The sequence below is a fragment of the Corvus brachyrhynchos genome, unplaced genomic scaffold (assembly GCF_000691975.1).
Source record: "Corvus brachyrhynchos isolate BGI_N302 unplaced genomic scaffold, ASM69197v1 scaffold70, whole genome shotgun sequence".
NCBI classification, from domain to species: domain Eukaryota; kingdom Metazoa; phylum Chordata; class Aves; order Passeriformes; family Corvidae; genus Corvus; species Corvus brachyrhynchos.
In genome coordinates this window covers 97,327-122,445 of record NW_008236217.1, presented here as the reverse complement: position 1 = coordinate 122,445, position 25,119 = coordinate 97,327, and the positions used below count along the sequence as shown (strand labels likewise).

The 25,119-nt window shown below is 35.5% G+C and overlaps 1 protein-coding gene across 1 annotated transcript in view; it reads left to right on the top strand.

The window, feature by feature from the left end:
- Positions 1 to 25,119, top strand: part of RYR2 (ryanodine receptor 2) — a 274,869-nt gene that overhangs the window by 156,252 nt on the left and 93,498 nt on the right. The window contains exons 9-12 of the mRNA XM_017745069.1: positions 5,832 to 5,931; positions 9,349 to 9,445; positions 19,768 to 19,842; positions 23,100 to 23,256. Coding sequence (XP_017600558.1) covers positions 5,832 to 5,931; positions 9,349 to 9,445; positions 19,768 to 19,842; positions 23,100 to 23,256 — 429 coding nt within the window. The remainder of the gene's footprint in view (positions 1 to 5,831; positions 5,932 to 9,348; positions 9,446 to 19,767; positions 19,843 to 23,099; positions 23,257 to 25,119) is intronic.

Sequence of the window (25,119 nt, the reverse complement as noted above, 5' to 3'; positions counted from 1 at the left end):
TGGACAACCTGTGCCAGTGCTTCACCACTCTTGCAGGGAAGAATTTCTAGTGAGACTGGGGTAAAGATTTGGAAGGGAAAAGAGTGGTAGAGACCTGGAGCAATTAGGGTAGATAACTACTACCAGCAACTATGCAGGAAACCCATTGTATTATGGCACAGCAGTCACATGTGGTATGTTGACAGCCAATTCCTGCCATGATTTTTATAGTAGGATAAGAAGGAGATGTCTAAAAACTGGTTTTCAAGTTACGCACATGAACAACAGGTAGAAAACCGTAATCGTGGAATTTCTTTTTACCTTTTTTTTTTTTTTTTTAATTTAGGAAAACTACATGTAAATGATAACACAAAATAATTTTCTTAAATTTTAAAAAATCACAGGCATGCAAAAATGCAAAAATTATGGTACTGGTATATTTTTATGAAATCTCCTAAGCATACAGCCACACTGTTTTTTCTTGGAATGCTCTTTCAGTGATGATAAAAGTTCAGTGGATATGTCAGGGCTGTGTACTAGGGAAGCTGTGGTATGAAGCAACTTTGAAGATGAAATTTTGAGCTGGGAATTGCATTTGGAGGATTGGTGATATGATGGTTAAGTATTTTCCTGGAGAATTAGATTCTGTACCAGACTCTGCTGTGAAATTTGCTGAGTAGACGATCTTGTATACTTGCTTTGAAAAGGTCGCTACTCATCCCTTACTGGGAATATTCCTTATTGGAGTTGTGTCTCCTGCATCTCCTCCTTTTATTAGGGGTTGAAACCTCAGAGTTACTCAGTCTTGATAACTGCAACTGAGGCGAATGTAAGACATGCCTTGACCAATAAACTACATATGATGCAGTCACCTCAACTTGGGCATCCTAGATTAGTGAAAGTTTCTTAGTTTAATCTCTGTACCTCCCTTCCCCAATGGAAAATGGGCTACTTCTATAATACTACTTCTTTGAGAAAATTAATTCATTAATATTTGTTATGTTTTGTGAAATAATTTTGAAATAATTGTGAAAAACTGTAATTGGTGCAAGAGAAAAGCCTATGAGGAAATTATTAATTCTCTTTTCAAACCTTGGAAGAATTGACTATATTGAATAAAGCATGAGGCTGCAGACTGAAGATTGAGGGGAAAGCCAAGCACTGAGCAGCTGTTGACCAACTGAGCTCCATTATCCTGTATATACAATTAGGTAGCACATGTGCAAAAAATAGTATCATGCCATTGAAGACTGTAGAGTGATGTGTTCACTAGAAGCCATTCTTTGTCCCTAGGGTACTTAGTTTGACATTTCCTAACTTTTGATGCTTGCTTCTGTAAAATTAATACTTTGCTAATGAAAGCTCTTGTGACTAATCATGCAAAGTGATCATAATTTAGAAGCATAGTAGCTGATGTGCTTCAGGCTTTTCATGATATAGTGCAGAAGGACAGCTATTATAAAGAGGGGGAATGCAAACTACCCCCTTCTACCCTCTGTGGGTCCCTTATGCTTTCCTGCCCTGCATCTGCAATTACCCATGCTCAGCTAAGCGGTAGCGGAGTAGCTGGTTTGTTGTAATGGTAAATTTCTGAGTATCTGTGGGTTTTAGCTTCTACTCTCCCTTTACTGATGGTAAATTTATGCTGAGTGAAGGAGTTGGAATTGATTAGTATATTGCTGAAATTCTCTTTCTGTATCAATGAAAAAATTCACTTTGCTCTTGGGTTTGCGGACCAACTGTTTAAATCACTCTGAAGAAATGCAAAGAAAACAGGATTTTTTAGTACTTTAAACCCTTTGAAAATTTCCTGGGCTTTGCCTACTATGGATCAAAATTTAGAAAATAATTTTTTGTTCAATAGTGTAAGTTTACCCATTTTTATGCAAACTTTTTCAAAGCGTTCATAGATGTTTCAATGAATATAAATATATTGCCACTATAAGACACAAGCACAAACCCCTAATTCTGTAAAAATTTTACAAAGATGCAGTTATTATTATGTTAGTTCTGTCCAATATCTCCCTTCCTTGTGAATAAATATTGGTATTTGTTTTGACTGTTTCAATATAATACTCTGTTACAGAATACTTTTTCAATGACTCAGGTAATAAATTTGAATAGAAATGACATAAGTGGGAAGTTAACAAGTGGTTTTGTTTCTAGAGACTGTGTATTTAGTTTAACCTTGATTTTTTACTGAAGTTTGCTAATTCATTGGGTTTTGGATGCAAAATGTTTTTCCCTTCCTAATTAAAAAAAAAGAAAAGAGAAAAAAAAGGAAAAGGAGTATAATTTGTTTTGTTTTGGTACATTTTTGGTTTTCTTTAGTTGTAGTTGCAAGTACATTCTTGTGTACCTGTTACGGGAATGGTGTCTGTTCAAGATTTGGAACATCTCAGGGGTTCTTGGGTCACTTGAGGATAGGTGCCTAATTGTTTGAAACTGCTTTTCTGTTGGGATCAGTGTAGTAATTTTAAGTCAGGAAGCAAGGGCTGTCAGAGTCTCTGTGTACAGGAAAGGAAATAGCTTCCATTTATCTCTGCACCAGCTGGTACTAAGAAATCTGAAGGAGTGTGGTTGATGCTATGGTTGTGTAGTACTTAAACATTCTGAGAAGTGCACTGCTTTATACATAGTTTTCAAAATCTTCCAGTAAATAATGTTTATTACTTTTCTTTTGCTATTCTTGCTATTTGAAATGGCCTGAGATTGAAGGCTGAGTTATCAAACTGCAGATGAAAATAGATATTGCTAGATAAACTGGCAATATTGACACACCTTAGCCAAGAGGAAGCCTGAAGCAAAAGTTTTCCTTTCTTTACATTTTTGTCTTTTGACACACACACATTTTGGAGAAGAGAAACTTTCATGCAGACTGTGAAATTTAAAATGTATCATTGAGTTATTCAGAGCTCTTGTAAATGCAGCTATGCTGCAGCAATCACTGCTAAAGGGTTCTTGTGGAAATTAACATCTGATTCCTAAGCTCTTCAGTGAGCTTAAATACACTGTGTTCTTTTTGAAGACCTAGGGACAGAGTTATGATTATGTTACTTTGCTGCAGAGCAGTATAGAGTTTACAATATGCCATTACATTCAGTTGGGAAACCTGCAGTATTCTCAGAGATGAGTCTTGGAGTTTATCCTTGACATAAACTGCCTGTGGACTGTACTGTTAACCCATATTCATAAAATACCATGATTTAAATCTGAGAAGAGATAAAAGCCCTGTTGCAGGTTAAATGCTGGTTTAGGAGATTATCAGTCTAACAGTAGGGAAGACAAATCTAGCTTTTTGCTTGAACCTGGACACTGGTGCAGGAAATACATTACTTGGTTGAGACAACCTGCCTGTAGTGGGGAAGACCCATATGAAGATCAGAATAGACAGCAGGATTCCTGAACCAAACATATTCCTGCTTTCCAAACATTACTACATACCCAAAAGACGTGCTATGCATGTGGTCCTCATCAATGATGGCAACCTTCCACTTCTGCCAGATGCACTGATACACCAGGTAAAAAATATCTGTGTAGTATGTATGAAGACTGTTCAGCACCAGTGTCAGTGTCATGTCCACATCCTAGACATCACGTACAGAACTTGTTTCATTTTGATGCCTTTATTGTGCTGAAAATGCAAAACCAATAAAGTCCAGTAAGTTACAGACAGAGAGCAGATTGCTTTAAAACAACATTGAGATTGTTAAAGTGTAGCACTAAAAACTTGGGCAATGCCAGGATAAATACTGGCATCTCTAATCTTTTGGGATTTTTTCAATACATTTGATATAATTGAATCCTTGGATATCCGTTAACAGGATATTTTCTCTACATGGTCAAAGCTTCCTTTTATTGTTTTCTATGAATTGTTCTAGGGAGTGAACACCATAGTTTATGTAATTGTAAATGGTAGGAACCCCTGCTGTCAGTTGTAAATTTAAGGATGCTGCAACGAATCTAGGGAAGTGAGGATAAGAAAGGAATTGCAGAATATACTCTGCCTTGGAGATCATATGTTGTATCATTTGAACCATCCTTTTTTAAAGTTATAATTCTCTGGTGACTCACCTTGAGACATCTGGATTATAATCAGAACTGCAACTGGAATCCAATGAATGGATAAAAATTACAGGTGCTCTGAAGAGAGACGTCAGCAATGTATTTTTGTTCAGTGTCCTGTCTATAGAAGTGTAACGCTAATTCAATTGATAGTTCCGTGTTTGAAAATCAGTTAATTAACATGTACAAAACACACAGTTAGAAGAAGTACTCTATTGATGGCAGATATAAATGATGGAGGAGTTCTCCTCCTCTTTTGTCTATCCTGAATGATGTGTTTTCCTCGAAAAGTAATATTCCTGCTTTGGTTGAATTGCTTGTTGTCACTAACTGGATTGGTATTGTGATCTCAGAAGAACCCTAACAAAATTAAGGCCCACAGGGCAAAAATAGAGCTGGAGCTGGGCTGCAGATTCTAATCTCCCATCCTAGTCTGCCATTCACTAAGTTATATACCTACAGTAAGGGAAGAATAAAAGGCAAAGAACTTATTTGTTCATTAATCTTCTCCATTACATGTGCTGAGTGACAGTGGTGCAGCGTAAACACGGCTTTTGTGAGATCTCTTACTTTGCAGGTCATTAGCTGTTATGGGGGCCTTCTAAACGAGCTGATGTGCTATTTCTTGTGCTTTTGTACAGCTAGAAGATATTCAGGTAGGGAGACAGAACTCTGCACATGTCATTGAGAATCTACCCTCTTCTGACCTCCACTGATGTTTTTGTCTTGTGTCCTTAGCTATTTTACCCAGAAGCTCTTAATGTTGGCAACAACATATGGAAACAAAGACCAATACTACTGTATAAATGCAGTTACTGTCCAGAAGTTTAAGATAAAATTCTGATAAAAGTGTATAAATGTTACTGCACTTGAAAAATTATTACCTAGCAAGATAAGCATTATTGTTCAAAACAGCTGCTTGTTCACAGAGCGCTTGGTTCCTTAATCTTATATAAGGTTGTGATGTTTGGCACTGACAATGTATCCATGGAAGTGACTGATGGTGTGGGAGGGTCAAATGATTTTGTATGGATGCAATACAGTATGCTTTGAGATAAGAATTTCTGAGACAATGTCACTGAACTAGTTGGAACTCACACGGAATTCTGAGAAGAGACAACACCTGTTGCACTTACTGCAAAGATCCGCAGCACTGGCAGAAGGTAGGGAGTAACGCAGCCAAAGAGCACCCATTGAATGCATAGGTAGGAAGTGAGACTTTCGAGAAAAGACTGTTTCAGTTTTGCTTGGATCTTGAAAACTTTGTTCAAGAATATGTTTTGTGAACTGTCTTAAGTGACTTACAAAGTCAGTAGTTTGTTTACATAATTTCTTTGACCTAACGGCAGTTTTAGGAAACCAGTGGCCTGCAAAAAATATTCAAGTGGCAAGTTAGACTCGAAATACAGATTAAGGTGATATCCCGATATTCAAACTTCATGGAAATTCTCATTGTGTGTCGAAGGAAAACACAAGTATAAGAACCCCACGGCATTTAACAATTGGTTCTTCAGAGTGTTCACTATAGTCTAAGATGCCAAGCAACTGACTCTGACTGTTCTGTACTGTTCCTGTATGTTTTTTTGAGGCAAATAAGCTTTACTATTCTAGCTTTATTTCTAATGTCCCTTGAGGAGTACCCAGGTCTAACTTTGTGTTTGCTTATACAGTCAATGGGAACAATTTATGTTTGAAAGAAACAAGAGAATATTTGATACTATTATCGTATACTGTAATGAGATTTTTAACTAACCTCAAATAAAAGCCTCCCTCTTTCCCGGTTCTAGCATCTCTCTTATGGCAATGGTAGCTTACATGTTGATGCAGCCTTCCAGCAGACGCTCTGGAGTGTAGCACCAATCAGTTCAGGAAGTGAAGTTGCCCAAGGTAAGATTGACTCAACTTTAAATATTGAAAGACTGATAGTAAATGAAATACTTTAAAAATCAAATTATTATGCCTATTATCCATATTATTATTATGTGGGAGAGGTTTTCTCCTATGTCAACATTGAATACAATAAAGAAGTAATACAATTGATCTGAAAACAGAGGGAAGGTTATACTCAAAGTAACACTGATAGTTTTCTACATATTTTTGCTGAGTCCTGAATGGCTCATTCAAATCTCATTTTTCTAAAGATATGATAACATTTGTAATATGTTTTTTGAAATGGCTTTTGGTCCTGGTTTAAAATATTATCTCAAATCATTCTGATGTATGCAGTCATGGTTACGTGTTTCTGAGACTGAGTAAAAAATGGCAAGAGGCTTGGAAGCAGGATGTGAAATCCTAAGACTGAAGATGGGAAACGGTTTTATGAGTAACATATGGTTGGAAAGAAAATCATGAGGAGGGTAAAGACAGAAAGAGAACAGCTTTCAAGAATTATTTATTTTATTTAGGAATTAGGGAAGAGTTTTAATGTAGTTTCTGACATTGAAAGGACAAGAATCCCTGAATTTATGCCATACTGGTTCCAAAGCGAAGGAAAGAACAGTGTTTTTCTGAAGTCTGTCACAATGTAAAGCCTAATGATGTCTACTTTCCTGCAGACTGACTGTTTTGAGTGGGTGTTGTAATAGAATTTAAAGAAGGTTAAAGCTGCAGGTCATTTCATTTTGTGTGATTTTTGGATAATATTTTTTAAAGAGGCAATACTCTGAAATTTCACATCAATTCTTTTTACTTGGCGTATTTTAAAACTCAGTAATGGAATGTTCTTGCAACTTTGCTCATTCAGATTTTAGGGACGGCATTGCCAGCATCTCTTTTTTTATATAATCATTTATATAGTGTTTTTACATATGAGAATCACTCTGCATGTACACATTCTCTGACATGGTTTATAGTACAAACCATTATTAAAAAATGCTAGTGCATTGCTTGGCAGTGTCCTGAACTTTATGGAGAAAAACTTTCTGTTAATGAGAAGACCTTTTCAGTTTGCTTCTTCCTATTAACTCCATTCTCCTTGTCCTCCCACTGCTGGCAGCACTGTTGTGTCATTCTTGCTAATAATCCAGGCATGGTTTATGTGCTGAGACGCAGATTTGTGGTGTGTCACATCTCTGCCTGGTGAACCTCACTACTGAGACTTGCCTGTCTTTTTGAGAAGCAGAAATCCACAATGACATGGTGTCATATAGTGTACTCATACTCCCAGGAAATTATGTGAAAATGATGTAATATGGTTTTTGCAGCTTTGTGTTTATCTGTGTATGTGCCTGCTCTTTGTTGCTGTGCTTTTCCATTTTCACTTTCTTCAGGTACAGACATTATCTCTGTTAAGATAAGTATGTTTTCTAGAGAAAACAGCTGGCTAGTGTCAGAAAGGATTAGAGCAAGGGCCTTGCTCTTGAAAAAGAGGCAACAGTTCCCATAATCAAGGTAGTCCTGTGGTGAAGGGAGAGTGAATATCACACTTAGTGTGTGAGGCCTTTCATCTATGTCCTCAGTAAAATGGTAGCCAAGCCAGAGAAAATTACCTCAAAAAGGAAGAAGGAAATAAACCTATTTTTTTTATTATCTGCAAAATGCTTTTTCATATTAATAAATAAAATATTAATATATTGGAATAACTGCATTACAATACCCTCTCTTAATCAAAACTTTTCATTAAAAATAGATTAATTAATTAAACTATTCAGTTAAATAAAATTATTTTGAAGTGAAAATAATGAATAATTAGTCTATAAGATGAACTAGGATATTAGAGGTAGTTCAAAGAAAATAATTTATTTTTACATGCATATCTGTAAAATTGGCTTATGCAGAAGTCAATTTATTGTTTAAGTAAAAACAGAGTTTAGAGTCAAATCAAGTAATTCTGCTAATTCTGTGTGATGAAGTAGATGGGGGTCACTTAAAAAACAAATTACAGAGTTATATTGACACAGGTCCATGTAAAAATTAATGTATATAACAACAGTTACCTGGGCATACACTGCTGTGTCAAGATCAAGAATTTAAAAAATCAGTGCTAAAATTTGCCACATAAATACCAACTTTATACCGATTTTAAAGGTTTAACAATATATATCCTGAAATATTACCTGATATATTCAGGAAAAAAAATTCATGTAGCTTCAAAATAAACTTGTTAAATGTGTGCAGTGTGACTGAAGGGTCTCCAACAGCATTTACCAGTACAGATCTGTCTTACTTCACAGCATTACTTATTAACATAGACATTGCTTCAAAATATAATTTCAGGTATAATTTTTGAAACACCTTGTTGCTATAACACTAAACCCAAGGAATTATGTTATGGCATCCTGCTCAAATGTACAATTTGATATTAACTGTTTTTAGCAAGGAGGGAAGGTGAGTTTAGGACACAAAGAAGTGTTTACATTTAGCTTGTCAGGCTGAAAAAATACCATTGAATTGTGCTTAAAACCTACCAGGTTTTAGTATTCCTCAGTTGCTTGGTTATAATACAATATTTGTGGAATAACATAAAATCATATTTCCTTTTAATGTCACATCTCTACTGCAAAAATACTGATGAAAAAACATCTATTTTGTTAACATCTTTACTGATTAGAATTATGGCCTTATTTTCAGCTTCTGGCTGCAAAGTCCTGGCACTTCGAATATTGTAATGCTATGTGTATGGTCTGTGCCTTAGTTTGTGAACACACACACACCTGTACACTGTAAAGCCAAGTGTTTGGCTGTGAACCTGCACTTGCAGTGGAGGTGTTTGCAGTATGGGAGTTTCCCTTTGGAGTCCAAATAAATCATGATTATTGGTTTTGGGTTTTCTATCAAGCAGAACGTAGAATGGATCTTCCCAGAAGTTTTTCTCACAGAAAACTTCCAAATACTCCAAAAAGGGCTTTAAAAATAATGAACTAGCTAAATCAGTCCTTTTTTTTTTGGGAGAATATTAACTGGAATGCTTATCTTAAATAAAATGAAAAGTGAGTAGGTAAGATGGAAGAGTTTCCCATTTTTTCTGTTGTAATCTGGGAGAGGAGTACTTGTTTCCTTGTTTCGGTTGGCTCAGTCTTTTCTTAGTTGTGGTGGCTATGTAGAATCCCCTGCCTGTGGCTCCTCTTTATCCTGATCCATCCTTACCTACCTGCTAACTTGGAACTTTTCTCACTTGGCAGTGTTCAACTGGCTCCCCAGGGTATGAGATATCTTCCCCCTTCTTCTGACTCATTTTTAAAAGTAACATAAAATGCCAACAGAAAAAACCGAAATCAACCTGATAATATTTATTACAGTTTGAACTGTAGTTTTGTGTGTTGCTGTGTTTAGAGAAATGCACTCGGTTTTCTCCCTTTATTCAAGGATACCTGATAGGAGGGGATGTTCTGAGGTTATTGCATGGTCACATGGATGAATGTTTGACAGTCCCTTCGGGTGAACATGGAGAAGAACAAAGAAGGTAGGTTTCCAGCCTATAAAGAATAATAGTAATGAATGTTGCTGAATCAGAATATAAGTGATAGTACAATTGTTTGAAAGATATTGTGATGAGATTTATTACTCGTAAGAATGAATATTGTTGAGATAAACTTTGGACATGAGCCTTTTGTATTTTCTTTTCAGTATTGTTAAAGTCTGGTTTCACTTACCAGATGTAAAAGCAGTTGTGATTTTTGATAATTTATTTCCATTTTTACTGATTTAAAAGCACTGTGAATTAAATGTGTTGGGTTTTTTTATTGCTGTTTTTTTCTGTAATTACAAAAAATTCTTTAGGACAGGAATGTAAGAATACTGCCCAATCCTTCAACTAATCTGGGAATTAATCTCAGTTCTACCTGTCATGGCAGTCTAGAATTTAATTTATGCTTATTTTCTTGACTCAAGGAATCCTAGAATGGAAGTAGAGAAGTGATGACAACTTGGTATGTGTCTCTCTCTGTTAACTAAAAAATCCAAATAGCGAGAAGACTGTTCCTGTAAGTGGCATGTCTCAGTGGAGGGATTGCATCAGCCCTCTTTACTTGCTCTAATAAAATATGCCCTAAACTTGTTTTCGGTAAGGTAGTGTCATATAATTTATTTCTACCTTCAGACTAAATGCTAAATGTTGCTAAATGGTATTTTGGAATAGTTTGTTTAATGCAGCATATAGGGTAGCTTCATCTCCGTGACAAAGGAAGTGCCATTCATTAACTCACTCATCAAAATGAGGTTCCTTGCTTTGCAAATAGAAATGTGTTTTTTATTTTATTTATTTTCATTTGTACAGGTAAGGAGAAGACTCTGGAAGCTCTCATAGAAAAAAATCTATGAATTTTTAAATGTTAATGAGAAAAACCTCAGAGTTTTCTTATACAGATGGTGACCAACACTTCGTGGATATTTCTCATTTTCAGACAAGGGAATAGTTTTTGAATGCAGAAGATTGTTCAAAATGCTGATACTTAAAATGTGATCAGTTCAGGTTTTAATTTTAGTCACCATGTGAGAGTCATAACAGCTTGATCACAGCTATTATTATCCTCAGCCTGGAAGTGAGAAAAAAATTAGGGCGATAAATAAATAGGATCCTATAGTGTTTGCTCTTACTTCAATCTAAATCCTGCAAAATTCCTTTCAAAAATGCAGTTGTAGTGTAACTTCAGATTTATAGATTGATCAAACACTTCAGAAATGAATTTCAGTCCTTAAAAACACACTAAAAATCTCTTTTCTACAAGACTAAGATCATATGTAAAACACAGTGACAGAGTGTGAAGCTGCAAATTAAGAAAAAAATTGATTTGACCTGCTTGTGCATTCACATGATGCATCTTTCTGTCCTATAACATGGAAAGAATATTATAAGGTTAATTTCTTAATCTGCAGAGCAGTGCTTGTAAACAAATCAGATAATTGTATTTCTTTCTGTGGTGTCTGCTGTGTTCTGTATTTCTTTCTGCCTTCCCCATACCTGTCTAAAACCCCCAAAGAAGCAGAGGTAGTAGGCAACAAATAGTATGTGTCTTTGTCTTTATTTTTCCTGACATCAATACTGAGAAACATTGCTTCTTAGTGCCTGATAGAAGCAGATTTGATCTTCTGAAATGTACTGTTATTCAGGAACTTTCTTTGATAAACAAGCAAAATAAAAATAAGTTTGTTTTTTTTTCCATAATCTCCTTTCTGAAGTTTTTCTATTTTTCTGAAATATTTTGAAGTATTTTTTACTAATAAACCTAGAACACAATCTATAGTTACTTTTAACTATAAGGAGTTATTTATAATCGCTCTGTGACCCACATTTTCTTCTCTTGAATTATTATTAAATTTAGTGATTGCTTAAAGTATCTATACTTCATCCCTAATTAGGACTGTTGCCTTTTCAAAAAAATTCAAAATAATTCCTTTCAGTTTTCAATATGCATGCATACATCATTTTCATGGTTGTGATTCAACATTTGACAGAATTATATTTAAAAATATGGGTAATTTTGGCAGGTAGGAAATTTTAAGAAAAATTATTTTGTCTTTTAGTTCTGTAACTTTTGCACATGAGGCATACTAAGGTGTGATATATTTGAAGTACAATAATTCCATATTATCCTGTTGTTACCTTTTGAAGTAGTCTGGTGATAGATTATTGTGATTTTGTTTGGTTTGCTTTGTTCCAGCATATACCTGAAGAGCAGGTCTGCTGTGCAGAATGGCAGCATAAACGAGCACTGAGAAATACCATTCCTGTTATGACTCATTAATTCCTCTATCTCATTTTTATTTTTCTGCAGAGGTCTCCTCTTTATGCCTTTTAAAATAAATAAAAGATCAGACAATCCTAAAATAACAGTTTTATTCCATAATGTCACCTGGTATCTATTTCAGGGAATAAATAAATAGTTTAGATGTGAAGTATCCTCCTAGGCAATTTCCAAAAATAACTGTAGTTGTACTCTATTCTTAGAACATTGATACAGTTATATAAATTTTGAGTATAAAAGTGTTTCAAAGAGTACCAGGAGTTCAAAATAAAACACAAATTTTCAAGATGTTTATTCTCTTGTACACATGAGAGTTTATACTCTCACTTTGCACAGTGGAGACCTATGAAGCAGTGACAGGGCAGATACTCTCTTCTTGATTACAGTACCTAACAAAGCTTCCTCTGAGTCAAGGTCATCCAAATCTACACTGGAAGAGACCTAGTACAGTGGCAGAAATAGTAATTTAAAAAGCTTATAAAATTATTTTCTGCATCTCAATTTTTTTTCTGAGTCTGTGCTGTGTTTCCTTGCTTAAATGTTAAGCTTCTGTGTCCCTCCATGTGGCCCTTATATTGTGGTACTGTGATACCTAGAGGGTAGGGTGGATTCATTAAATCGTGGAAGAGGGACTTTGCTGTCAAGTCAGAAACTTAACTTTTCCTTAGGAAGCAGTTTCAAGTAGATCCTCTGTGAAGTTGCTTGATTAAGTTTTCTTTGTAATCAAAAAACGTTCTAATTGGAAGCAGCACAAGTCAAGAAGTTTGTGGTAATATGTTGGCTCACTTGATACTGCAGTAGAGGAATATAGTGGTATATTTTTAAAATGCCACAGGCGGGGTGAAAGATACCCTGGTAGTCTTCACTCACTGACCCAGATAAAGAACAAAAAAGGAACTGACAAAGGTCAAGTATGTGCAATTTCACTGAATTAAATATAATTTACTGCATATTCTAGTTAGGTATGTTGCTGGTTAAAGGCAGCTGCTTTAAGCCTTATGCATAGAATCCTTAAACTGTGTTTTTACTCTTCAAAGTGCTTTAGTTATCTCTAGCAAGCTAGACCTAAATTAGCAGAGTGGCTCTTTAAGTCAAATTTCAGAAGCATTTCCAGGTAGATTAAAAAACAGAGGTATAGACAGATAAGAGAAAGCATAGTTTTATCAGTTTGGTGTTCTTATGGTGGTTACTTTGATTTCCATCTATCTTCAAAGCTGGGGCAAACTTCTGCAGCAGCACAGTAGCTGTGAATCCATATTTACCTTGACTCCTTTTCCTTCAGTGTCTGTCCACATGATTTGTGATCTAGATCCCATCGTATGGGCTGATATAAACAGTTTGTCAGTAGGAATGAGGCAAACCCACCATGGATTCCTTGATTTATGTATGTTTTTTAATTTAAGTAAAGGATTGCATAGCCTTCTTTTCTACCCTTTCCCCTCCAGTTTCTCCCTCCAGGAGAAATTTTTTAATAATTTTTAATACTTCTTTCTTTTTTTAGGGTGGAGGGTTATATATGGTTATCCAGCAGAAGATTTAAATCACTTTTTGTATTACAGGTACCTTGAAATGGTCTTTAGTTTCCTTTGACATCTTTTCCTGTTGAAATTGTGACACTTTTTTTTTCTTAAACCTGTTATTTGGTAATTATAGTATAGAGTATTCACTTTTGAATTTATAATATCAAAGGAAAGAATAAATTTATTCTTATTTAGGGTGGGAGTTGGTATTTAGAGCATGTATACATTAAAGTGCTTCTGTGAAGTTGTTTTCCATTGGTTCACTCTCTGAATTAAAAAAAAAAATTAAAAACATTCATAATAAGTTTATCACAATTGAATCAGTCAACAGTCCCCTCCCCCCCTTTCTTTTTGCAATTCAATTAAGTGGACTCGTTTTACATTATTGACATTGTATTATGTGTGTTATTTTTAGTTTCCTGTAGAAATGTCAGCTGGTTATTAGTACAGGCATGACTGTAGAGTTTTGGATTGCTCTCTTGTGTTGAGGGGATTTGTTTTGTGGTTGTTTTTTTGGTTTTTTGTTTGGTTTGGAGGTTTTGTTTGTTTGTTTGGTTGGTTTTTTGTTTTTGTTTTTTTCCTGTGTTTTTTTTTTTCCTTAGAAGTCCCCAAAAAAGCTAATGGCAGATAGCAGTAGAAATATGTAATCAAAATTACTTGGTGGGTTTTTGTTTTTTGATTGGGTTGTGGGGCTTGCTCTTTATTATACCACCATCTGTCATATTCTTTTAGAACTTAAATACTTCACAGTAGTAGGGCTCTGATATTCATAGTTCCCAGTCTAGAAAGGAACTATGAGTGTTCCCATTGCAACTAATTTGCATTTTGATTTCCAATATGTGTTTTAAAGTGATGACTGCAGTGCAATTTGGACCCTTCAGAAGTATATCATTATGGAAAGCAATTACCTGTGACAGAGAGAAAAGTGCTCCTGGCTTTTCAAAGTATTGTTTGGGCTGGAGCAGACTCCAATTTCTCAAACCATCCATTCAGAACAGGCCCTCATGAGGGAATGGATAAATGTAGCCTAATTTCAGAAGCAGTTTTACCATTCCTGCCTTTGAGACTTTCTTTGGGTGAAACATATGTTAAGGCTTTTGTAAATTACACTGAACACTTAGTGTTACTCTCAGGGATGGACAGGTTTTTAAAGTGATGGTCAAAATCAGTATGACTTAGCCAATAACAGCTCCTTTTCTATTTTCCATGCCATTCTCTGACACATTTTGTTATGGCATTATGAACTAATGAGGTCTCTTGTACCTCAGAAAGTTTGGGATCTGGCATGTGTGGAGAATGATTTATGACTGAAATGTGAACTCAGAAAGTTTTCAATCAGCATGAGTCAATAACCTTTCCCCTGCACCCAAAACAACCCTTGAGCCTTGAATAGTGATGGCTGTGCTTTTAAAAATTATTTTGAAAACATACATAGAGCTCTTTAGTGACTGATTTTTCAAACTAAAACCAGCCTTGTCTGTCATTGAGAGGAGTGGAAAATTTTCTTTCACCTGAACTTTGACATGTTATTTGGATTTATTAATTTGTGTACGATCCAGGTACACTGTTTTTTTATGGTGGCCTGAGTCATTCTAAGATACTGAAATTTGTTCCATTATTTTCTTGCTGTGGAATTTAGGATTTGCAGGTTCTTCAACCAAGACTACTTCAGCAGTATCGAAACACTGTTATTTAATGTAATTTATTTTAACCTCATTTAATTCCCATTTGTAGTCAGTGAACTTCAGTGAAATGGTTGCCCTCTCTCTGCTGAACAATACTTTAATAAGAATATAAATTCAATAATGGTTCTCCAGGGGGGTTGACACGTGGTACTCTATTTTAAACCTGTGTAATTAATTCATTATTGGAATTCAAGATGATAGGTTCAGATATGGAGCTTTCTTTTTGATGTTTACTGTCGCTTTCCCTCTGCATCCGCTCTTGGAAAGCTGGAGAAGAGCACTGTGAGTGAGCCGGGGAGAGCAGGAGCTGGTCCCGCCGCGGCCGTGGCGCTGTCCCTGGTGCTGCATGGATGCAGGGAGACAAATGCGGTTGCCAGTCCCAGCTCTAGTTTGGATTAAGAGGAATTAAATAGATGAACGACATAGTCGGGAAAAGGATGGTGTTTTAAATGTAACTTACAGTCATATGTCAGACCAAAAAATTACTTCATTACTGTACTAGTTTGAAAATAAACCAGTGGGAGGCACTAAGTCAGAATAACAATTTAATGGAATTTAAAGAAAAGGAAAAAAAGTAAAAGAAAACACTGTCAAACTGACAGAGTCAAGGTACAACCTGACACCCTGTGAGGCAGGGTGGTGGTAGCAGTCTGGTAGAATGGTGGCTGCAGTCCTCTGAAGCAGTGATCCTGTAGTAAAACAGTCTGCTCTTCCTCAGGAAGTCCAGTGGTGGCTGTGTAGCTCCTGTCCTCTGGAAAGCCAGTGGGAAGGGTTGTCTCTGGTGTTCAGAGTCCCAGATTACATCCACGATGGGATGCTTGGTTCCTCCCTCTGGGTGGAGCATCTCACAATGGGGTAATGAGTCATGAGGCAAAGTGTTGATTAGGCTCATTAACAGAAGATAGTCCGGAGGGAGTTATCTCTGAGTCAGGCGGCAGGACAATGATGGGCCATTAACAGAAAGATAGTCTGGGGGGAGGAGGCAAGGAAACACTGCCCCACCTGGTTTCGACAGCTCCTGAGGATGGTAATAGAATACACTGCAACCCAGGACAATTACGCAAAAAAAAATTAACTAGATGAAGTTTTATAATAAAGATTAACTGACAAGTCTCAAAGATTCTGAATTACTTATAGATATTTTATTTTGAAATAAAAGTGGTTAATATCCTTAATACATAAATGTAGAATACATGGATAAAATGATTTGGAAAAAATAGAAAAAAAAGTCACGAATTAATGTTATGGGTATGGCTCTGAAGATACAAGGTATCCCAAGCTTTGAGGAAGACTAACACTCATTGTAGCTTCTTGTCCTCTCTTTTTCTGCTGTTGTTTGTATTTTCCTTATACACTTACATTACTTATAATTTCATAATTAGTTTTTGTAATGTGGAGGTTTTTCTCTACTGTCTGGCAAGTAATGTGCCTCTTCTTTGCACCTTGGAACTCAATTGTTTTTTTGTCCTGTCAATGTAAATCTGTAGTAACTCTTTGATAGAGAATTTTTGTGCTTATTTCATGTCATTCAAAGCAATTTTTCATTTGGCAGTACCAGTACTTGATATGACTTACTAGTGTCAGCTTCAAGAAGGATTCAAACGTTATAAATCATCCTTCCTTTTCAGCACTGAACTGTCATCAGAAGTATATAAAAAGAAATGAGGTGCATCCTATCAAATAATGATATATAGAACAAGTACTAAGGAAGTTGGTTTGAGCAATCTCAGAGCAGTTTACTACATTTATTTTAATGAAAAGAGCTAAAAATGAACTTTCAATTCCTTAGCATAAAAACTTTTGAGATGGTCTGGGTTATGAACTTATTCATCTGCTCTGGGACAATGTGTTCAGCATGCATGCTGTTATGGTAAAGGCAAAGTGATTTGCCCTTCTTTAAAGAAATCTTTTATTCAAAGCCACCTTTTCTTTATCATCTTTTCTGTAGCAAAGACAGCATCTAGTTAAAAACACAAGAGCTTACACCCTACTCTAATGCTTTGCACTAACTTTGTTGTAGCATGTATCTCCTTTCGTGTTTGTACAAAGTCTTGCTGCTCCATCCTTTACTCCAGTCTTCAGGCTTCTCCTTTTGTTTCCCTGTAGGGATGCTTGATCCCTAGCCTCCAGTCACCAGCTCTCTTTCAGTCCCCCTCCAGACTGCTGTCACTTATTCTTCTGCTGAGGCTTTGCTTCTGCCTTTTTGACTTTTGTCCTTAAAGTTCTCTAACTGTCTTTTAGCCTTTACTCCCTCTGTTGCTGCTGTACCTGGACATTCATATGGAACTAAGAGAAAATCCTAGAATCCTTTTTATTTCCTTTGGTAAACAGGTCATACGTTTTCATTTAGGATTTCTTCTCTTTCCCATTTTCTCATCTTTCATGACCATTCTAAGACTGATAGTTCCCCTTGTAAGGAACAGAGAAAGAAAATAATGGATAGACAGTCGCATAAAAGTAAACTGCTTCACCTATGAGAAGCCATTATTTTAAGATGGGAGGCTGTTTCGGTGTTTAATGTTACACTGACCTAACAGCTATGTGTAAACAAAAACTATCTTCAAAAGAATAATCAAACTGAGAAACTGTGACACCTTTTGGGCTTCCATTGTGAGAGAGAGCTTCATCCCTGAAAAGTAAAAAGGTACCAACTTAAGAATGAAATGTTCTTACAGATTTAAAACTTTGCTTCAGCCTGATTTTTCATATAATTAATGCCTTGTAAACTGCTGATAAAATTTCATTTTATATTATACAGAATGCAAGTGCAAGGATTCTAAATGCATTTTTGTGAGTGAGGTTCATACTGAAATAAGCCAAGATGTAATCAGAATATTTCAACTTTGAAAAAAACCGACTACCCCTACCCAAGCTACCCAAACAAACAACCCACATCCTCCCACTCCCAAACCAACCAACCAGGGTGACATCTGATCTGTTATTCTTGAGATGTTACAACCTAAATCCAGTCTCGGTCTGTTAGCTGCAGAAGAAGAGTTTGAACAAACACCTGAAGTGCAGAGAGAGTATCTGAACAGAGAAATAGCTGAGTTCAAGGTTGTTTAGCGGTTGCATTTTACTGTACTAATAAAGGTAAATTTCAATAAAAAATAAGTTTGCCTTTGAATTTCATTTCCTTCTGTGAGAGGGAAATGAGAGACTTGCTAATACCTGCCAGCTGCTCCTAGCACCACAACCATTGCAGCAAATGGCTGAGATAATACTTGGAGAAAATAGTGGATATAAGGTCAGAGGGTGAATATTGTACATATTTATGCATCCACCTATAAGTTCTTGCTACATGGAACATGTGCCAGAGTTTTTTATTTATACCTGGGTCATGAATGTTCAGTGTTTCTGATTCTGTAATTGTAGTGAGATGTACTTATTTTGTGTTTGGACTAATTTTTTCTCTTGTATGATTTATCTTCATTCTTTTGCAATGTCTGGAAGTATTTATTTCCATAATACTTTTTACTACATTCCAAGATGAATTTTAGCACATCTATTTTCATGTATGCTTAACAGTACTGAGAAGTATATTCTAACTCTATTTCTTTTGGTTTTGAACTACTTCTTTCAATGCTAGATTTTCGTCTGTGCTAAGCATTCAGTCCTTTTGTATTATATCCACAGGAGGACTTTGAAAGCTAAAGCCTAGTGAGTAGTATGTACTTGATTGCAAAATTGTAGTCGTCAAAAGAATGGGGAATGCCTACAATTTCATTATTAATATTTCCTAAAGTTATGCCGCTGGCTATTTTTGGTGTTGCCTGATCTTGAGTGAAGTTCACAACATTTATTTAGTCCATCAGCTCTTCCAGGATCTATAAAACTAGGCCATTGTTCGGTAGTGCTCCCTGACATGCTTGATCTGATAAGCATAATGACAGCACTCCTTTGCAAAAATGACTCTTTTTCTATTTTCCCAAGGGAAAGGTCTAGGCTGTTAAATTCTGTCAGTGTCATAGGGCAGAAACACAGGCACAGGCAGGGCACAATCCAAAGAATGGCTCCTTAAATTTAGAATGGCAATGCTAACTTAGTGTTTACTTTGAAGTAAAGCAGGGTTATCTGCTCAGACCTTTTGGTGACCGTAAATCTTAACCATTTTGTGCATCCAGTATAGATCACTTACCTGTGTGTAGAATAATGGAGAAAAAACTCACTATCTTTTTTAGGCTTAATTGACTGTTTTCTATAGATACTTAGATTTCTGGTTATGTGCAGGAATTAGAGAGGTCATTACATAGAAAAACTTTTAAATAGGAAGCTGTTAACATCTGGGATGTGTGAAGACTGTGTCGGTGTGGCTGTTGTGGTATCTTGGGTGTTACGCTATTAAAATAATATGCTAAATAGGTTCGTTTTCAAAATTCTGTGTAATAGGTTGCAGTTACTTTAATAGTATAAGTTCTGATAAAACACTACCTTTCCTGGGAGATACATGCAGTGATCACAAATCTTCATCATTGTTTGGTATTTGGTTTTTGTTAGACTCTAGAAATACTGTAATTATCAGGCTATTGATACTGTTTTTCCCTCTGGATTCTTTATCCTTAAAACACTAAGAAAAATATCTAATCAAATGCTGTATAAACCTTGTTAGTATGAATGTCACAATAATGGATGCTAAGGACAATTAAAACAAAATTTAAATAACTAAGTCTGAAGGTTTAGTTGACAAGAGTGGGTTTTGAATCTAATAACCTTTGAATCTGACAAATGCAATAATCTTGTTGACAATCTTAAAATGAGAGATGTGGTTAAATGAACAAACACATATGATGATGAATTATGCTGAACATTTAGTCTGTGCCATTGCTTGGTTTCCAGAACTGTCCATTATGAAGGCGGTGCTGTGTCCATTCATGCTCGTTCCCTTTGGCGACTAGAGACTCTAAGAGTTGCGTAAGTAAAATCTATCTCAGAAAAAGGACATTTGGCAGGACACTTTTTGTACAGTAAGAGTGATCTTATAAAATCAAAATGATAATTATAAATCTGGACAAGTAAAAATAAAATAATCCTTAAAAATGCTTTATATGACTTTCATTAAATATTAAACAAGTTCTTATAGAGAGGGTGTGTGTTTTGATTGGTTTTTGAAGTTGTTTATAGCTGTCAGTGAATTCATAATTTACATTTTTAGTACATAAATGACAAAACCAGAACCGGTTTCCTTAAAAAAAAAAAAGACATGTGACACTCCTCCTCCAGCTTGTTTAAGCCATTTGGAAGACTTTAAAATAAAAAATTTACAGAAAAAATTCTATATGCATTATTGGAAGTGTTGGAGTAATAGTAAGGAATTGTGCCTTGTTTGTTAAGGTAATTGCAGTGTAAAATTGCATTTAAATCATATTACAATATGTGCTTGTGATAAAGTTTGTAGTGATGAATAAATGATTGCTTTTCAGAGATTAAATCAGAGCAGCTTATGAAAAGGTTGCACTCCAATGATGCTGTTTTCTCTGTGTGCATTTTATTAATAGGATGACATTAAATGTCAGTGATAGGGCAGTGAGATTTTTCCTTTGGACTAAAATAGACCTTGAGACAGTGACAAAAACAATGAAACTGTGGAAGGAGCTCTGGATTCTTGTTTTCCCCATGGCATTTACTTTCCTAATAAGCAGTAGTGGAGCAACATGGGGATCCAAGAAATGACAGGTTTCTGTTATGACCATCATATATATCACTTTGACAGGCATTGTATACAAATTTTGAAGGTAAACACTTGAACATATATGACTGAAAGAAGTTGCAAGAACTGTCAAAACAATTGTAACAAAGAGAGTGGTAATCTTTCTTTTTAAAAAACATAATTTTCTTACCAGGAAAAAAAGAACTAAATAAAATCCCAAGAATAACACTCTCTCCTACATGTCCCTCACAAACCTATTTTCCTGTATGATATTCTAATTGCTTTATACATTCAGTGCTGAATTGCAGTCCATTACTATTCATGCAAATGCTCCAATTTGTAGCTTTGTGTATGCATGCCTGAAGTACTCAATCAGTTGTAGTCCTTCCCAGAATGACTGCAGATATAATGCTATGCGAATTTTACAAGTTTCTAAAGGAGCAATTTTTTTCTCAGCTCTGTTCATTGGTGGAGAACTTTCATAAAAATTGCCTGGGCAGTCTACATGTACAGATGCCCTTGGGATGCCCTGCCACAGGACACCAAATAATATTGCTCAGCATTGCTTTCTTACCCAAAAGGGTACAGAGTTCATGTTCTCACATTGCAAAAAAATATTTTTAGTAGTCAAAAATGGCTTCACAAGATACATTCTGCTCAAAAAGCTTTTCTTGTAAGTGCACATGAATTGTTATTTTTCCTATCCTGCAGGCATGAACTGGGAGCATGGCTCAGTTATGCTACTTTTTTTTTCTTATGGTGTGTAGCTATTGGGTCCTAGAGAAAATTGAATCAGACGAGAGAAAAGGCAGCTCCCCAGCATGACCTGTGGTATGAAAGGTGCAGAACTGATGGATTTTGCCAGACTCGGCAACACAATAGCTGAGATTCATGACCTGACATTTTACTGACTAGAGAAACAGAAGTTATGCTAGAGCACTGGACTCAGATGTCCTTTTGAGGAGTATATGGACTTTGCTGTGCAGAAGACAGAAGAAGATAAATGTATTTCTAAGATAGAAAGCTTCCATATTTCCTTCTACCCCAAAGCTCCCTCAACTTAAACAGAAGAGACTCTTTAGATTACAAAAGAAAATAGTTGAGGGAGGAAACCTTTTTATTCTTCTGTCCTCTTTAAAACCAATGACTAAAAGGGTTTAGAAGTTTAATCACTGAAGTGTAATAAATCCTGTTACAAAACAGAAGCATTTTAAAAACTGTGCTTTGAAAATGTCTGCTGAATTGGTTTTGTATACTTTGCATCCAGTATGGCCAACTCTTAAGAAGACACATTTAAACAAGTGGAATAGGTAAGTGCTTTGACCTGCTACATCTGTGTGTCAGGGAAAATGAAAATGACTTAAATCTGTATAAGTGCTATCTTAAGTGATTTACACATGAATACATACAAAAACATATACATAAAAGCTTGTTATGTTTTTAAATGCTGTATCTAGAATTACCTTAAAGGCAAGTGAGAACATGCAGTAATACAAAATTCTGATACGGGATTAAGTTTATAAGAAGGTTAAGTTCATAAGGATACATTTGTACATTTCATTGATATTATGTGAACATGTCAATAATTTTAAGCTCTTTAAAGCCACAGTAAGCATAGAGGATTTCTAGTATTTGTGGAAGCACAGCAGAACCTTGGCAGTATATCATAACTCAACTATGACGGGCATTTTGCAAGCACAGAATAAATACATGATTTCCTCTCCAAAATGCAGCATTCACGTATATCTGAATTGCAAACTTTTGAAGACATAAAACTGAAGAAAATTTTATGAAGACTAGGAAAATATCCTAGTTGTGACAGTTTGCCAAGCTGAAAAGCCTTTGTGAAATATATACTCCTTAGTAACCCCTGCACAAATTTATCTTCAGGAATTAAGCAGGAAGAACAGCAGGGCTGAATTTTCAGTTTAGGGCAAGAAGTTCAAACCTGTGACCTGTATTTTAAGTTGAGTAATTTTTGGGGAGCTTAGATAAGCTTTGCCTTTCTTTCTTCTATAGAATAAGAAGAATCTGGGCCATTTTTTGATTAATAAGTTTTCATATTTATTTTAGGAGGGTTTCTATTTATTTATTATTTTAACCATTTTATTTTTGCACAGCATTTAAAGTGTGCTTAAAATCTGCTGACTGCTAAAAGATGAGGACTCTGGGAGAGTGAAGAATCACAGCTGCTGCTAGATTAAATGTTGGAGAGGGAACTGGCAGATCTAAACTCTTTGTGTACAGCATAAGCCTTCTTTTCTGTAGGCGATCTGTACCTTCTCTCAAGAGGAATTCAGTCTGAACAAAGGCAGCTTGTGCAAAGGAAGACCTTAAGATTATTTATTAGAATGGTTTTGTAGGGGATAACCACAAAGTAGCCACTTTCTTGCTGATAATCCAATGTGTGAATTTTGTGTTTTTTAGCAACTAGTTGGCAATATATTTTACTTTAAAATATTTTTGCCGGTAGTTAAAACATTATTTTTTTTAATGAATGGTTTTTTATGGACTCTCTTAGGTGGAGTGGCAGCCACATTAGATGGGGACAGGCATTCCGACTAAGGCATATCACAACAGGAAAATATTTAAGTCTCCTGGATGACAAGAGTCTTCTTCTCACAGACAAAGAGAAGGCAGATGTAAAATCGACAGCATTCTGTTTTCGGTCTTCCAAGGTATGGAATCAGTGAAGCATTAATAGTACTAGTAATAATTCCAATCTCTTTAGAAAGCAAGGTTAGATATTTTCTGTTTGTTGTGATTGCATTAAGTATTGGAGCCTTCTAATTTTCACTGATTAAAAAAATTCCAAAATGCACTATAAGCAATAACTAGAAAGCTTCTTTTATCATACTTTCTCTGTGTATTCCTACCTGGCTGGATGTTTGTGGGTTTGGATTTTTTTTTTCCTTGTTAATTTGTTGCTTTTTGTTGATGTTTTATTAGCTGGGTTGGGGTTTTTTTGTACTGCTTGCCCACTTTTGAGCAGTATACTCATTTCTAATTTGTTCTTCTGATTAACTTCTCTGCTGCTTCACTGCATATATCTGTTGGCTGACATAGAAAAAATTTATAATATCGTGAGTTACTGAAATTAAATTGGAAATTCGGGATTTCTCTCTCCAGATACTTTACTGTAGTCTAATCTGAAGTTACCAGAGTTTTACTTTTCATTTTGATAGCTTCAATAAGCATTTTGAGTTTAAACCAGTATTTTTGTAGTAGGTAAAGAGCTAAAAATAATACTATGATAAATTCTTAAATAGCCTTTATTTCTCATACTTTTCACCTGTAGCATGGTGTCTGAAAATTTTCCAACAATAATTTTGTTGTTGTAAAAAACTATCTTCTAAAATACAAAGTACCAGTAAAGAGAATTACTCAATCAGTTCTCTGTACCATTTAATTTATATATGTTTTTAAATTATTTGCCTGCTTGGGAAGATAAGAAAATAATAGATACCCAAAGCAGGTATATGGATTTTTGCACCTTGATAACAAAGACTGTAGTTCAGATGATTGCTTTGAGAGCCAGACAATTGTTCATTCTGAAACCAATTAGAAAAGTCATAGAAATGCTTAAATATTTTAGGACAATTCAGTACAACCATATTGGGGATTTCCTGTTGGAGCTAGTATAGATTTCAACACTTGAAATCAAGAGGGATAGAACAATTCATTCACTGATTTTCAAGATGGGTTATCAGCAGGGATTGCTCCAAAAAGAGTGGAACAATATACTGTGCTCTACTTTTACATGGTTTGTTTAGTCCAAAAAATACTTGAAGGCAAGAATTTTTAGCAATAAAGAATGTCTCTTGTTGATACGGATAAGGTGGTTTGTCTCTACTTTCTATGTAAAATATGCACGTGTATTTTGAAGACTAGGTGATGTTGTATTTGAAGTGTCTTCTTTTTATTCTTTTTTTCACCCTGAATTTGGAAGTCTCATTTGGAATTATTTTGAGATTTTGTGTTTTGAAATGGTTTTGTTCTACCATGCTCAAAATGAAAGGTTAACATTTATTTTGCTGTTAGTGGTCAAACCTATCCTATGCTGAGCAGAGCAGAGACAAAAGGCTTTGGGGCAGGTAGAAACTTGTTATGGTAATCAATTCTTGAAGTAACGAGAAAATTTTAAGATGGGCATATAGGCTAATCAGTATGTGATGAATATAATCTTACTGATGTTTAAATATGGATTTTCAAAGGAATTGGACGTCCAGAAGATCATATTTGATTTAACTGTTGTGGATATCAACATTAATGAATGACTTATTTGGAGGGAATTATAGAAATGCCACAGGAGAGGAGTATATGGTTTGCTGAGGATGAATCGAGTGGATGCAATCCTGTGCCATGTGCTCTAGAATGAGCCTGCTTGAGCAGGGAACTTGGATCAGATGACCCACTGTGGTCCCTTCCAACCTAACCAATTCTGTGATTCACTTTCCTGCTTTGGACTTCTTATAGGAGTGTCATGTTTCACTTTATTAGGCTACTGGCAATAAAACTTTTAGATGCCTTCCCTCTCTGGG